Source organism: Dasypus novemcinctus, chromosome 5 (assembly GCF_030445035.2).
Source record: "Dasypus novemcinctus isolate mDasNov1 chromosome 5, mDasNov1.1.hap2, whole genome shotgun sequence".
NCBI classification, from domain to species: domain Eukaryota; kingdom Metazoa; phylum Chordata; class Mammalia; order Cingulata; family Dasypodidae; genus Dasypus; species Dasypus novemcinctus.
This window is the reverse complement of record NC_080677.1, coordinates 80,710,200-80,724,118: the sequence shown is the minus strand read 5'-3', so window position 1 is coordinate 80,724,118 and position 13,919 is coordinate 80,710,200. Positions and strand designations below refer to the sequence as shown.

At 45.9% G+C, this 13,919-nt stretch overlaps 1 protein-coding gene across 4 annotated transcripts in view; it reads right to left on the bottom strand.

Moving 5' to 3' along the window:
- Nucleotides 1-5,298: 5,298 nt before the first annotated feature.
- Nucleotides 5,299-13,919, bottom strand: part of CDHR3 (cadherin related family member 3) — a 68,980-nt gene continuing 60,359 nt past the window's right edge. Inside the window, exons 15-19 of one of the 4 annotated variants that reach the window (XM_058297146.1) lie at nucleotides 13,544-13,725; nucleotides 10,986-10,999; nucleotides 10,047-10,078; nucleotides 8,121-8,169; nucleotides 5,299-6,584 (exon numbers count right to left, since the gene is read on the bottom strand). In XM_058297146.1, coding sequence (XP_058153129.1) covers nucleotides 6,280-6,584; nucleotides 8,121-8,169; nucleotides 10,047-10,078; nucleotides 10,986-10,999; nucleotides 13,544-13,725 — 582 coding nt within the window. In that variant the 3' untranslated portion in view covers nucleotides 5,299-6,279. Of the gene's footprint in view, nucleotides 6,585-8,120; nucleotides 11,000-13,543; nucleotides 13,726-13,919 lie in introns of all 4 variants that reach the window. The other 3 variants (XR_009185849.1, XR_009185851.1, XR_009185850.2) reach the window with 3 other exon arrangements.

The following is a 13,919-nucleotide window of genomic DNA, read 5'->3' as shown; positions in this document are numbered from 1 at the left end:
CATGAGCTTGTTTTGCCTTTTTCTTTATGACATGGGGATCCTGTCTTCCAAACCAAGCATCAGGACTGTAATTACAGTTTGTACTCATGCTTGACAATAGCAATATACCATTTTAAGGAATGATTGTCTCCAAAAATCTGATCCTAAGGCTGCGGTTATCCAGGATGTACTCATTTTCCTTTGTTCCCCCAAACAGACAACTTTCCTAAGAGCATAGATTCATTTGGGATCACAGGCAGCAATTCTCCCTCCCACAACTCAGATCTCCTCCTGGTGAAAGGCATTTAACCAGCACTGTACTTTTTCAGACTGAGAGCTAATCGAATACTCTTCTCAGGGTGAGTGAGTCACCTGTAACCTTTTTCACAGCAGGCCACGGGAACCCAAGCCTAGAAAGCATTGTGCAGGACTGTTTCCTTGGAGCGTTGTTTGGAATCTTGACAGGAAGTTCAGTGGGGCAGAAACACCAAGGAGTTCTCTTTACTCTCACAACACACTCATGTGCATACACGTGACCAGCATCCCCAGATAACCACGGGTATCAGAGACTAGGCAGGAGCAGTCACACTCAGGAGAACGTGGAATCTCAAAGCACTGCACCCGGGAACCTCCACCGAGGAAGTGGTGCTGACTGCAGAGGCTAACCCTGCCGGAGGCACCTCGAATGCACGGCCAGGGCCTAAGAGGACTCAGGACTTCTTTCCCACCCAGGAGACTTCAAAAAGTTACCGCGAGGTTTCCACCCCCGTCTTCCCCCACTATCCACCTCTGCCACCCTGGACCAAGCCACTGTGATCTGCATTATACCGAGAGTAATCCAATGACCACCTACTTCTACCTCCACCCTTGTTCCTGCCTCCCTTAAGTGTATACTCAAATCGGCCACCAGATGGGAAGCGGACTTGGCCCAGTGGTTAGGGCGTCCGTCTACCACATGGGAGGTCCGCAGTTCAAACCCCCGGCCTCCTTGACCTGTGCAGAGCTGGCCCACGCGCAGTGCTGATGCACGCAAGAAGTGCCGTGCCATTCAGGGGTGTCCCCTGCGTAGGGGAGCCCCATGCGCAAGGAGTGCACCCCGTAAGGAGAGCCGCCCAGCGCGAAAGGAAGTGCAGCCTGCCCAGGAATGGTGCTGCACACATGGAGAGCTGACACAACAAGATGATGCAACAGAAAGAAACACAGATTCCTGTGCCACTGACAACAGAAGCGGACAAAGAACATGCAGGAAATAGACACAGAGAACAGACAACTGGGGTGGGGGGAGAAGGGGAGAGAAATAAATAAATAAATAAATATTTTTAAAAAACAACAACAACAAATCGGCCACCAGAGAGCTGCTTGTAAAAAGAAAAGCAAATTATGGTCCTCCTCTGCTCAAAGTGATCCCCATCTCACTCGGAATAAAAACCAAAGTCCTTACAATGATCCACAAGGCCCTAAGTGCTGTCACACTGTCCCACACCCACCCACCCATACCCCACATCCCGGGTCCACCATCCCACCCCATCCCGCCCCCAACACACCTGCCAACGCTCTGAGCTTATCTCCCTGGTCCTGGTGCTCACCGCTGCCCTCCTGCTGCTCTCGACTCGCCCTTTGCCCTTGCACGTTCTTCCTGGAGACCCGTTCCCAGTGGGCTGCATGGCTTCTTTCTGCACTTCCACTACTTGACTCACCTTGCCACCAGGACCTTGCTTGACCACCCTATTTAAACTTTCCACCCTTGGCACACATGCACACACACACAAACACACTATCTGTTTGTCTGTCATCCCTCACCAGAACATAACCACTAAAAACATTGTTTTATCTACTGTTGTATCCCCAGAGCCTGGAAGAGTGCCTGGCCTCAGACACTCAGTCAGCTATTTGCTGGTGATTATGATAACGTCCAGTTCTAGTTTGGAAAGTTGCAAGTCTACTACATAACCAGGGTAGAAAATCGACTCTAAGTCTGCTTGGTTCAATTCAATTCTACAAATGTTTGCTGAGCGCTTGCTGTATACACATGAGGTTCGAATCAGGCTATGATTATTTACTCAGGGTTATATAAGGCAAGTACTGACTGAAATGGACTGAAGACCAGGATTCCAAATGCTTTAGCTTTTTAAAAAAAAATTTCCCTTCTCTCTTCTCCCACTTGGAGCTCGTCTTTACCTCTAGGATCCACTTCACACTCTAGTTCTTTCACTATACCTTCAGAGTAGCTCTCAAGGCCGCCATCCGCTTTCTCCAATACTCGCTGCCCATGAAGCTCATTCAGGTCTTCTCATGAGTGCCTTGTGTAGGAGCTGGTTGTCCTTTTAATTGGCTGATGACTTTCTCAGCTGGTTTTGCCCTTAGAGCAGGAGCCACATCATTCCCTAACACAAGTTACACACAGGAGGATCTCCGTGCATGGTTCTCCCCATCCCCGATGTTTGACCTTTTCCTTCAGCTCTAGAGAGACTATCCCACTGACCTGGAGATACTTACGTCTTCCACACACATCCATGGCCTCTGGCTCAGAGCTGCCACCCTGGGATGTGGGAAGAGTAAGTGGGCTGGCTACCCGAGCCTGGGGCCCCTCCTCGAGCACCTCAATCATTTTGTGACAGGGGCTTCCTGTTAAGTTGGGTTTTTGTGTTTTTGTTGTTGTTGTTGTTGTTTGTTAGTTATTTTCTATCTGGTTGCATCATCGTCTTTTTGATACGTCGCATCGCCACACTGGGGGAGGGGGACCTGCGCCTCTCTGCGCAGGTCTGGGGCGCCTTTTTTCCTTCTTTTACCAGGAGATCCCGGGGATCGAACGCGGGTCCTCCATGTGGTAAATGGGAGCTCAATTGTTTGACCCATAGCCACTTCCCCCTGTTAAGTTTTTATATTTAAATGATTCTGAATTAGCTGTTTCTCAGGAAATGAAATTCCAGGTTTGGGTCGATTTATTTTTCGGAGTGAACACCCAAGGAACCAAGAAGCAAATGGCATTATCTGGACCCTGGCAGGCCAGGACGGAGCAGGAAACACAACCTTTGAGGGTAGCTTATCAGCGCGTGCATTCAGCCGGCCACAGAGTGGAAGCTCCACCAGGGCACAGAGTTTTTGTTTTCGTGTTCACTAACAAATCCTCCACATTTGACAAGAAGTACATGTTCCATACATATTTATTGAATGAATGGGAGGTATAAACACCCAACTGACTTTGAAATGAGAAATGCCAAGTTTCAATAGCAATTGTTTTCAATGTTCATTCATTTTGTCGCTTAATTTTCTCAGCCATCACAAAGCACAGTAAATAAAAAGGCAAACAATAGAACCACAGACGTGAAAGAGGGCTTTGAGCAGCTAAAGGGTAATTTACCAGTTTTTGTTTGTAAACCACGAGCGTTTTGACACAGGCAGACTGGGAAGCATATCCTGCTTTCTACAGAGCTCGACCAAGAAAAACAAAAAACAAAACTCAGACTTCAGGATTTACCACACAGTTTTAAATTCTTCAACAATTCTGAATCCCTATGTGGTCTAATCCCTGAATGTATTTGCCCCAGTTTTATAATGAATCAGAATCAGGTAAGTACACGTTAGCTACAACAACCTCATGTATGTGTAAGGCCTTGGGAGAGAAATGTGAGAAATTTTCCACAAGACTTACAGCAGTTCCTGGCTTCCTTTTATTCAGATCATTTTTCTTTCAAACCTGGTTAAATATTAGAACCCGAATAGCCTCAGTCCTGGACCTCAAACTTCTGCGTTTCCCCCTGATCAAACAAGTATTGATGCAAAAGTAGAAGTGGAGGGGAGCAGATTTTCCCTCAGCCAGAGTCCTTGTGCCCTTCCTTCTTGGACTCCCCAAGTTTCTCATCACAGCGGGGGCTTGGGTGGCGACCAGCGCTTCCTGCCCGTTACCAGGGAAGACACTGCACTCTTCAGACAGACCCCAGCCTTCAGGGAAGGCCCTCCCTATACCTAACTTCAATCTTCATTCCAGCCATTAAACACAATTCCCTCTTGTCCTGTCATCGCTGGAGAAGGAAGAACAGCTGCTCATGGCCCTCCTTTTAATCATTCTTAATGGGTTTATAAACAGTTATTAAGTCCCCCCTTCAGCCTTCTCTGAGCCTCATTTTACTTGCATTGAGGCTGAGAGCTTCTGAGGAAGGCATTTTACTCAGGGCTCCGCAGACTTGCGAACTCTTAAATGGGTAATCAGCCACTTCACCCACTTTAACCTACACAAATGATCAGTGCTGCCTTCCTTTGCAAAATTTAAACCCATTCAAGGGAGCAGCCTGGCAACCAACCCTTATTAATAAATCATGCCTAATCTAGGCCAGGACAGGGCATTTTTCAAATGTTTCTCTTCCTTGAGAAGTCACACTGGCGCACAGGCACGCAATAAACAAGCAGCTGCTCTCTCCCAAGTTCTTCATTTGTCAGATGGTTCCTGCCTGCCTCCCACAGGCCCTTGTGGGCCTGGTGAGTTCCCACCTGGCTCTCCAACTGGGAGGAGACGCTGCTCTGGTAGACCCTCACCTGCTCCTGCCTTGCAGTTGCTGGACTACAGCCACAGCTGCTAGAGAACATGCTAGAGGCTCAGGCAAGGCTTGCTCACAGTCTCCGCCAGGAAAGGGTCATTCCTATTTCATTATTGTGCTATTTATTTTCAGTTCACTTCTCACGCCAACAGGTGAAAGTCTGGGTTGTCTCATTGGATGGAGCTTCCCACTGTGTCTCCACACAGAGTCCAGTGGTTCCCCAAATCAGAGGAAGGAGAGAAGGAGCAGGTAGGTGAGTGAAAAGGTTGGTGGTGGAAATAAATGTGGCTCAAGCAATTGAGCTCCCGTCTACTACATGGGAGGTCCCAGGTTCAGTTCCAGGTGCCTCCTAAAGAAGAAAAGTGAGACAGCGAGCTGATGCAACAAGATGAAGCAACAAGAAACACAAGGAAAACTAATGAGAGACACAACAAAGAAAAAGCAGGGAGTAGAGGTGGTTCAAGCGATTAGGTACCTCCCTCCCACATCAGAAGTCCCCAGTTCAGTTCCCAGGGCCTCCTAAAGAAGAAGACCAATACACAACAAGCAGACACAGCAAATGCAAAGAATGAGGGGGTAGGGAGAAATAAATTTAAAAAATAAATCTTAAAAAAAAAAAGTGGCAGTATTTAGCTTTGATAAAATAGGAATTTTCCCCACCAGGAAGGCTAAAAGTTAAAGGACTGACAATACCAAGTGTTGGCAACAAATGGATCACTGGTGGAAGTGTGAATTGGAAAGACCACTTTGTAACTCTTCAGCAATAACCACTCCTAGGCATATGCTCGGAAGGAATGAGTGTTTATGTTCCCATAAGACATGTCCAAAAAAGTTCATAGTGTGAAAATTCATAAGAGCAAAATTTAAAACAACCCAAGTGCAGAATGGATAAAGAAACTGTGGTATATTCATACAATGGAATAAGACACAACAATGAAAAGACTGGCCTATTACTATATACAGTATGGATGAATCTCACAGACATGATACTGAGCAAAAGAAGTCAGACATGTATATTCTATAGGATTCTATTCATATGAAATGCATAAAAAGGTAAAACTAATCTATGATGATAAAGATCAGAGTAGTTGCCTCTGGAGGGGAGCATATATATTGCCGGGCTTAATACCTTAGATCTGTATACTTTATTGAATATAAGTTATTTCAATTTTAAAAAAGGTTTCATTGTGTTTTCGTCTTCCAAGATGAACTCATTATTTATTTATCCATATTTTTTTTTCCATGGCTCTGCTTCTTTTGAAAAAGATTTGAGGTGATTTACAGAGCTGTATGTTTTAAACTTCTTTATAAATGAAGAAATATAGATGATGCTATAAGGACAGCAAAATAAGAAGAAACAATATATAAATGTAGTCCTCAATATTTATGTCAGGGAGTCCAATGAAATTCCTCGGAATCGGCTGAATAGAGCTTCCTAGCAGCCAATGCAAAGAAGAAAGCATGACAACTCTGCATGTAAAAGTTAACAGTCCAGTGATCAGAAGCACAGTCAGTCCTGAGATCTGAGAGAAACCTCTCTTGCACAGTCTCAGAAAAAGGTAACTGGGTGATCAAACTCCTTTCAATTTGTCTTAAGTGCTGGCAAACATTCCATATGGCTCCTAGAACTCTGGGTCCCTTCAGCTGACATTTTTGTACCTACCCAGCCCCCACACCTAACTGCCCTCACAGAATTTAGGTGAGGTACATCCCCCTGCCAGTCAAGGCCCCACCTCTGGACTGTGGACCTGGCACCAGACACTAGTTACTTTCCTGGGTGTGGTTTGGGAGAAGCCCTACTTGTGAGGGTTGGGTTTCTGTGCTTTGGGGTGCCAGGCTTGCCATCTTCATTTCTGGGACCCAGGCCTGCACCTTCAGCCTGTGCTTTGCTACTCAGCCCGTCTTCTTCCTTGGTGGTGGTCCTCAGTGGCCAGTTTCCTTCCCCAGCAGTGATCCTCTGCATAGCAGTGACCTGGGGGCTGGACTCTTTGCATTTTGGCATTTGGGTTAATGGATCTTTCCATTTCCTGGCTCCAGTTTTTGAGTTGAATTCATATATTTCCCCAGTAACTAGAAAAGAAAGAAATAACAACTACCGTAAACCAGGGAATTCAATGATTCTCCCCTTCCCCCATTCCCACTCTGTTTCAGACTCACTCCCAAGAAAAGATGAAACATGCCAGAAATTGAGAATAATTGAGAGGTAGAAAGCAGACTTCGGAAGAGCACAAGCCATCTTCACTAGCCTGTGCTTTCCACCAAAGAATACAGCTCAGAAAACACAGGTTGCAAATATATCATGCCATTTGGGGTGGGAAGGTTTGAGTGTCTCAAGACCATCTCAATCGCAAGATGAGAGGGATGTCGAATCTCATGCTCCATGTGGGCTGAGGATAAATTAGGTTTAGTTTCTAATGGGACTCCCCATTCCCTTCTGATTCATTTTGTTTTAAAAGGACCCTGAATCTCTGCTACAAAAAAAGGAATTCACCTAGTGAGGAGAAAAAAGGCATTGATTTTTATTTATGCAAAGTTAGCCGAGTTCTGTAGACACAGACACACAAATCTGGCCCAAGTTGGGAGGATGCGAGGGAGCCATTTTTACTGTGTTGGAGCCAACAGACACTAATTGATGTGCTTGTTCACATTAGTCCATTTGGCTCATTTCTTTCTTCCTTTATCCTTCTCACGAACACACAGACACAGGATAACAGCCTCTGTCCTCCCTGAATTTTACCCCAGAAGGTCGAGTTTCAGGTGAGCCCCTGCTCGTGCCATTTCCATAAAGCCTGAGTGGCCTCTCTGCTCAGGATCCCACCAGCACTTATGCTAATGTGGGCACATTATGGTAACAAGTACCTAATAATAGAGGGAAATTTAATTCCAGCAGCAGCAGCAGCCTCTCACTGGAGAGGAGCCATCCTCCTTCAGAGGGGGACCGAGTGCTTTGCATATGAAGGTGGCAGGGAGCCAGCACACTTGCCTCCTGAATTTGGTTTCCTTCCCTTTATTCACATCTATAATTGCGCCTTTGTACGTGGAGGGATGTGTGTAAAGGAGCTAAATTTGGAGCTGATTTCACGGGGGTGATGAGAGCTCGGGAAGGCCAGCTTTACCTTATGTTCATCTTGCCGACCAAGAAGGAATTCTTGGCTGTGATCTGGGAGAAAAAGAAGCCAACCTTGCCATTGCTCCATCTCTCTCACAACCAATAGGATGGTGACAGGGGTGTTCAGGAAGGATGGAGGGGTGTGTGTGTGATGACGATGGGGGCGGGAGGTAGGTCTTGAGTCTCAGTGAGCGGAAAAAGGTGTGGGTTCTTGTGTTCACCAGCTCCCTAAATTCATTCCTGATTTAGGAAGAGAGGTGAGAAGGACACGTGGTTCTTGAGCAGGAGCCGTTAGGTGGAAACCTGCTGAGACCTCTCACACCAGCAACTCAGATTGTTCAGCCCAGAAGGGTCAGCACTGTATAGGCAATGCGGTCAAACAAATTGACAAACTGAGTTAGGAGCCGGAAGTTGGGTGAGGTCCCCTAAGGTTCTAGGAGCTTGGAATGGGAAAAACGAAGGCCACTTCCTTATGGATGACATTGCCACTTAATTACCTGGGTCTATGGCTTCTCCATCAAAAATACTTCTCATCTGGATTATTTCCTAGGGTGAAGAAGGAGACAGCTTCAAGCACAGCCCTGTACTCCTCGCCACTCGCCCACACCCTAGGCAGGGCTGCTCACCAACACAGCCCACCTTCCTTACCCAAGGTCCTGCAGACATGTACTTAAGCAGCAGGCACTGTGCAGGATGTTGGGCACACAACAGTGAACAAAGCAGGCATTATTCCTGCCCATACAAAGTGTGCAATCAAGCAGGAGCCATGGACAAACAGGTACCACAATACAGAATGAGAAGACTATGGCAGGGAAATACAGGATGCAGTGGGGGGCCAAGCTTGGGGGATGGTCTAATTCAGACTTGGGAGAGTAGGAAAGCATCCTGGACGATATCTAAGCTGAATAGAAGGAAGAGTAGAAATTACTTACATCACCGGTGAAGAGCCACATTACCCAAGTGGGATGGCTGGCAGGTCGACTTGCAGAGCAGGCACAAATGAGCAACCAGATGCTCCTACCTCCAGGCCCTGGCACCCCCGCCCTCTCCTGCTGTCTTCCTAGCCAAGGCCAATGCAGTGTTACACATGAGCCTGGCCTCCCATACATGAGCTTGTGCTCCAGGCCTCCTTCCCTGATCTGTCCTCTGTGCTGCCACCAAGGTCCAGTTTGTGCTCCAGGCCTCCTTCCCTGATCTGTCCTCTGTGCTGCCACCAAGATCCTGATCTCTGACAAACGCATCCATCCCTGTCCACCCCATGGAAACACCCCCTTTCCTCACATGATGCTCTCTAATGGTTTGGCCTGCTGATGAGGAAGGTGTTTTGGGTTTAGTGATATCTTTCAACTCTCTATTTTTATTAGATAAATGATTTACTTGCCCACGGCCCCAAACTCTAAAGAGGCAGAAAAGAAATGGGCTTTGTTTGGGTTTCATCCAATTGACCAGCTAAGCAGCTCGACAGTTTATGGTCATGGGGATTTATTTATTTAACAAATTAATTTAATGTTTACATAGTTCTAAAGCAGTCTCTGAGTGTCATCACCAAGGGTACTTGACTTAGTATGACCCAGGAGACCAAAGATTGCCTTTTCCTCCCATTTGTAGACTAACCCATACTTAATGAGCACTTATGTGATGGTCCCAAAGGAAAAATGGCAGTGCACCAGTGTGATCTCCTCATTGTGCTTATGATTTACTGAGGGAATGGGTCTTGGATGGTAAGAAAGCCTTACTCTCAGGGGTGGGGAAGAGCTAGGGAAGTCACCTTCAAGTCCTGGTCCCAATCATCACTTCCCAGTGGATGGATCAGACTCAGTAAAAGAAAAATAAAGGGTGGGATGGGGAGGTAACTCTCCAACTATCTCATAATACTTTTCATTTGTGTCACACAACAATTTTCAAAATATTTCTTCACTTGTCATCTCAGGGCAGATGATCTCACTCCCACTCCACAATTGAGGACTTTGAAGCTCAAAGAGGCCAAGGGATTCCCAAGGTCATATGGCTAAGCAGGCAACGCCAACCCCAGACCCAACCAGTGCTCTTTCTCTATCGCTTTTCTGCAAGGTTGTGGAAGAGCAAAGAAAAAATGAATCCCATTGAAGGCTGAAGAGCCAGTTCTGGTCTTTAAACTCCATTCCCCCAACTCACTCTCCTGGAAGGCTGGTGTAGATAATAAACATCACTATTCAATATTTATGAAATCCAGTTCTTCTGCAAATATATCAGCAGACGTGTTCAGTGGAGGGAACAAATGATATCAAGAGCTTGTCACACAGCAATCTGTTCCAGTGGCCAAATGCAAGCAGCCCCCTGAATGGTAAACACCCCACAAAGCTGTGGCAGGACCTGCCTAGGAGGAGACAGCACCTCCCACCACCCAGCGCCCAAGCCAGGTGCCCATGGCTGACCTCACTCACCACCACGGCATCTCTCTTAGCCCGTTTCACTTCTGCAGGGAATAGGACGACCAGAAGTTAAGCTTGTTGGACACTAAATTGACCTTAAAAATTCCACCCCCCACAATGGGACTTGCCTAAACAGGAGATTAGTTTTTAAGCGGGCTTATAGATAAGAAAGAAAGATGGGGTTGATGCATCTGGTCATAACTTGGGGATTTTTGCATCCATTCCCTATGCCCTTTATAAAAAGTGATTGGGGTTAGAGACATTTTATAAAAATCTTATTCATTAAAACATCTCATTTGATATAATCAATCATTAAAATCAAAAATTTTGCCCTGATTAGATGTGCCTTGCACACTTCAGTCATGCAAATACCTGCAAACAGACTGATAGAGCATGTGTTTTTAAAAACACATTTTCCAGCTCTTTGTCCTGTCTTTCTCCATAGCCTGGAGTCTCCTGGAGGCAAGGTCGTATGTGCCACCATCTCAGGCCTGGAGCTGTTCAGATGGACCTTGTGCAATTCACCAACTTCTCTGAAATCATCCAGCTCTCCCAACACATCTGACTGCACACAGCCCCATTTCTAACTAGCCTAAATAATTTACGAAAACTGTCATGCTTACAACCTGAGTGAGTCTATGCTATCTGTGTTTAACACTTGGAGAGTTCTTTATCCCTTGAGAGAAAAGACCTCTAGGTGCTTGAGAGGAGCGGATTAGAGCTGACCTGGGTGGGAACAGGCAGGGCCAAGTGAGAGATCCGAGTGGGCCAATGGCACCCCACTCCCTCCCCTTCCCCTTCTCCAGCTCGTCTGACCTCTGCTTCATTCCACCCACTGAAGATGGGGCTGAAAACCTGCCAAGACATGCCCGAGCTCTGAGTCTCTGCCGAGCTGGAGCCTATTACAACAGACCAAGCAGAGAAAACAAAGATAACAGGCACTGGACATACCTCCTTTCTTCACCCTGTGGAAAACAAACAAACAAATAGGATGGACATTAATTCACCTGGGAGTATTCTGCCCTGGAACACCCCTGACAACATGGGGTCCTCTCGGCAACTGTGTTTCTTGGGCTTCAGAGATCAATGGAAAGAGGGGGCTCGGGGTGTGGGCTTAAAAGAAGGCTGGGTAAGTGGGGCACTGGGCTCCCACCCCTGCTCCAAACAGAGTAGTTCCATCACTAGTGGGTCCAGGGGTTTGATGAGTTTGAAGACTATTGCTTTCTAGGACTTTAGGGAATATATTTTCTCTGATAATGACACCTGGTGACTGCGTGACCTCCCCAGTCTGCCCAGTGATTCTTTCTGATCCTTTTCTCTCCCCAGCAGCCAGCCAAGTGGCAGGCTTGGCTCACAGAGGGAGGTCAAGTGACTGGCCGTTAAACCTTGACTCCCTATAACTTGAGGAGCTGGGCGCAGTCTCTAAGACCCTTTCCATGATAACCATGGGCTCTATAATTCTGGCTCAAATTTTATTTCTTGTTATTTGGCAAATGTTGGCTGTCGTATGTATTTCCAAGAGGCCAGGTCTGAGTCTGAATTTCTAGCTAGTCTATCTTTTTAAAGTCAACCACACTGAAAACAATTGACATTTAGAATGAAAGTTAAAACAGTCAGTTTCAAGGTATATATTTGACATTTAGCCATAAACGGCATGTGAGTTGCAGTGTGTGTTGGATTACTTCCTTCAAGAACTTCTGCCCAAATCCCATCACAGAGCTCCACCATCCCTACAAGCTTAAGCATCAGTCTTTTGGAACCTTTTTTTCCCAAATCAATTTATAAGTAGAGACCAAACAAAAACGCCTTTTTAAAAATTTTAACAGATGCTCAAGGATTTCTTACCTTGAAGTCAAGGTTGCCAATAGCAACAATTTCTCTAATAAATACACAAAATGCAATGCATATCTCTATGCTAATACCTTATACTTTTATACAGAGTATTTCATCCATAGATTTTAAATTATTTGACAGTACTAGTTAATCTTCAAAATGCATTTAGGACACACACAAGTCTTATATTCCCTCCTTTTTACCAATGAGAAATCTTGAAATTTAGAGGTTCCATTACCTAAATATTCTCAGGCATAGAGCCAGAGCCAGAATCCAGAATCCTAAACCTCCTGGGACCTAGTCATGAAGAATAATATAACAAAATAATAAAAAATAAATGTCTATCCTGTGTTATGCATTTAGGAATAGTGCTCTCCTTGCATTTTTCATTTAATTGTTCAGCTTTATAAAAAAGGAAACTGAGACTCTCAAAGGTTGTCACTTGCCCAAAGTCACATAATTAGAATGTGATAGAGTCAGGAGTTGAACACAGGCCTTGCCTAACTACAAAGCCCAGGCTCAGAACCATCATGCTTTGGCTTAAGAGCTATCAAGAAGCAAGAGACCTGGCTGTGGGGGGTAGTTTTTACAATTCAGTGCTTTCTTCACTTCCCTCTAGTTCCTCTCTTTAGCCAGTAAAAGACACTGCATGGAGTGTCACTGCTAAGAGGCATATTAATAAGCAGGTGAGAGTAGGAGCAAGAGAAGCCAGGCCTGTGTTTATAGCGCTTCAAGAGGGAGAGATCATGGCCTCATGCAAAAGCACCACGATTATTTAGCCACAGGAAGGCCCACCGGAGTCACTGGAGCCAAAAGCTTACTTCCTGTATCAGTTTCCTCTAACATTCCACCCCATCTTTTAAAGGCACAGCATATTCTATCACTGCTCACAATAGGGCTTCTCAAAGCTTCCGGGGCAAGGTCACCAAAAGGTCAAAGCTCCAATTGCACGGAATCCATCAAGGACTGGGTGGATTCCAAAGAAATGTTTTCCAGGCCCAGCAGGTGATGGGGAGGGAACTCCATGGTCAAGGGAAACTGAATTCTTTCTCCCACATTTCCTTCTCTTTCCTTCACTGGAGGCACTCTGCCCTGTAGAGAAATTCTGGTTCTCCATCTCTTCTTCTCTCTCTCTCTTTATATATATGTGTGTGTGTGTATATATATATATATATACACATATATATATATTAGATTTTTTATTTTTTATTTATTTTTCTCCCCTTCCCTTCCTCCCCCTTGTCTGCTCTCTATGTCCATTCACCGTGTATTTTTCTGTGTCCACTTGCATTCTTGTCAGCGGCACCAGGAATGTATGTCTCTTTTTGTTGTGTCATCTTGCTGCATCAGCTCTCTGTATGAGTGGTGCCACTCCAAGGCAGATTGCGCTTTTTTTCATGTGGGGCAGCTCTCCTAACAGGGCACACTCCTGCACGTGGGGCTTCCCTACGCGGGGCACACCCCTGCATGGCACAGCACCCCTTGTGCGCATCAGCACTTCATGTGGGCCAGCTCACCACACAGGTCAGGAGGCCCTGGGTTTGAACCCTGGACCTCCCATATGGTAGGCAGACGCTCTCGGTTGAGCCAAATCCACTTCCCTTTCCTTCTCTTGACATCACCAAAAATAGTGTCTTAAAGGAAGTGATGGAAAACGCCCAGCTCTGGCTACTTACAGAGGTTTCTGGTCCTTTGCAGTCTTGTAAGGACAGTGTCTGTGGATGGCTTTGACCAATAGGATGAGCAGGGACACCAGGAGACCCAGAAGCAATATGGAGCCCACGGTGATGACAAAGGGCACATACCACGCTGAAGAAGAGTAAATGTTTTCCCTCTGGATCCGGTAGGTGATCCTAGGCTTGAAGAGCAGAAAATGGGTTGGGGCGTGGGAGGTAGCATTTTGGACATTCAGTATTTTCTTGTGTTGAGTGTTTACTTCCACTCTTTGTTTCTATTCTGTAAGTTAGACACATGTATGCTCATAGTTCTTGCTGCTTCAATACATTACTTTATCTATAGTCTTGCCAGACATTCATGAGAGCACAACCCAGA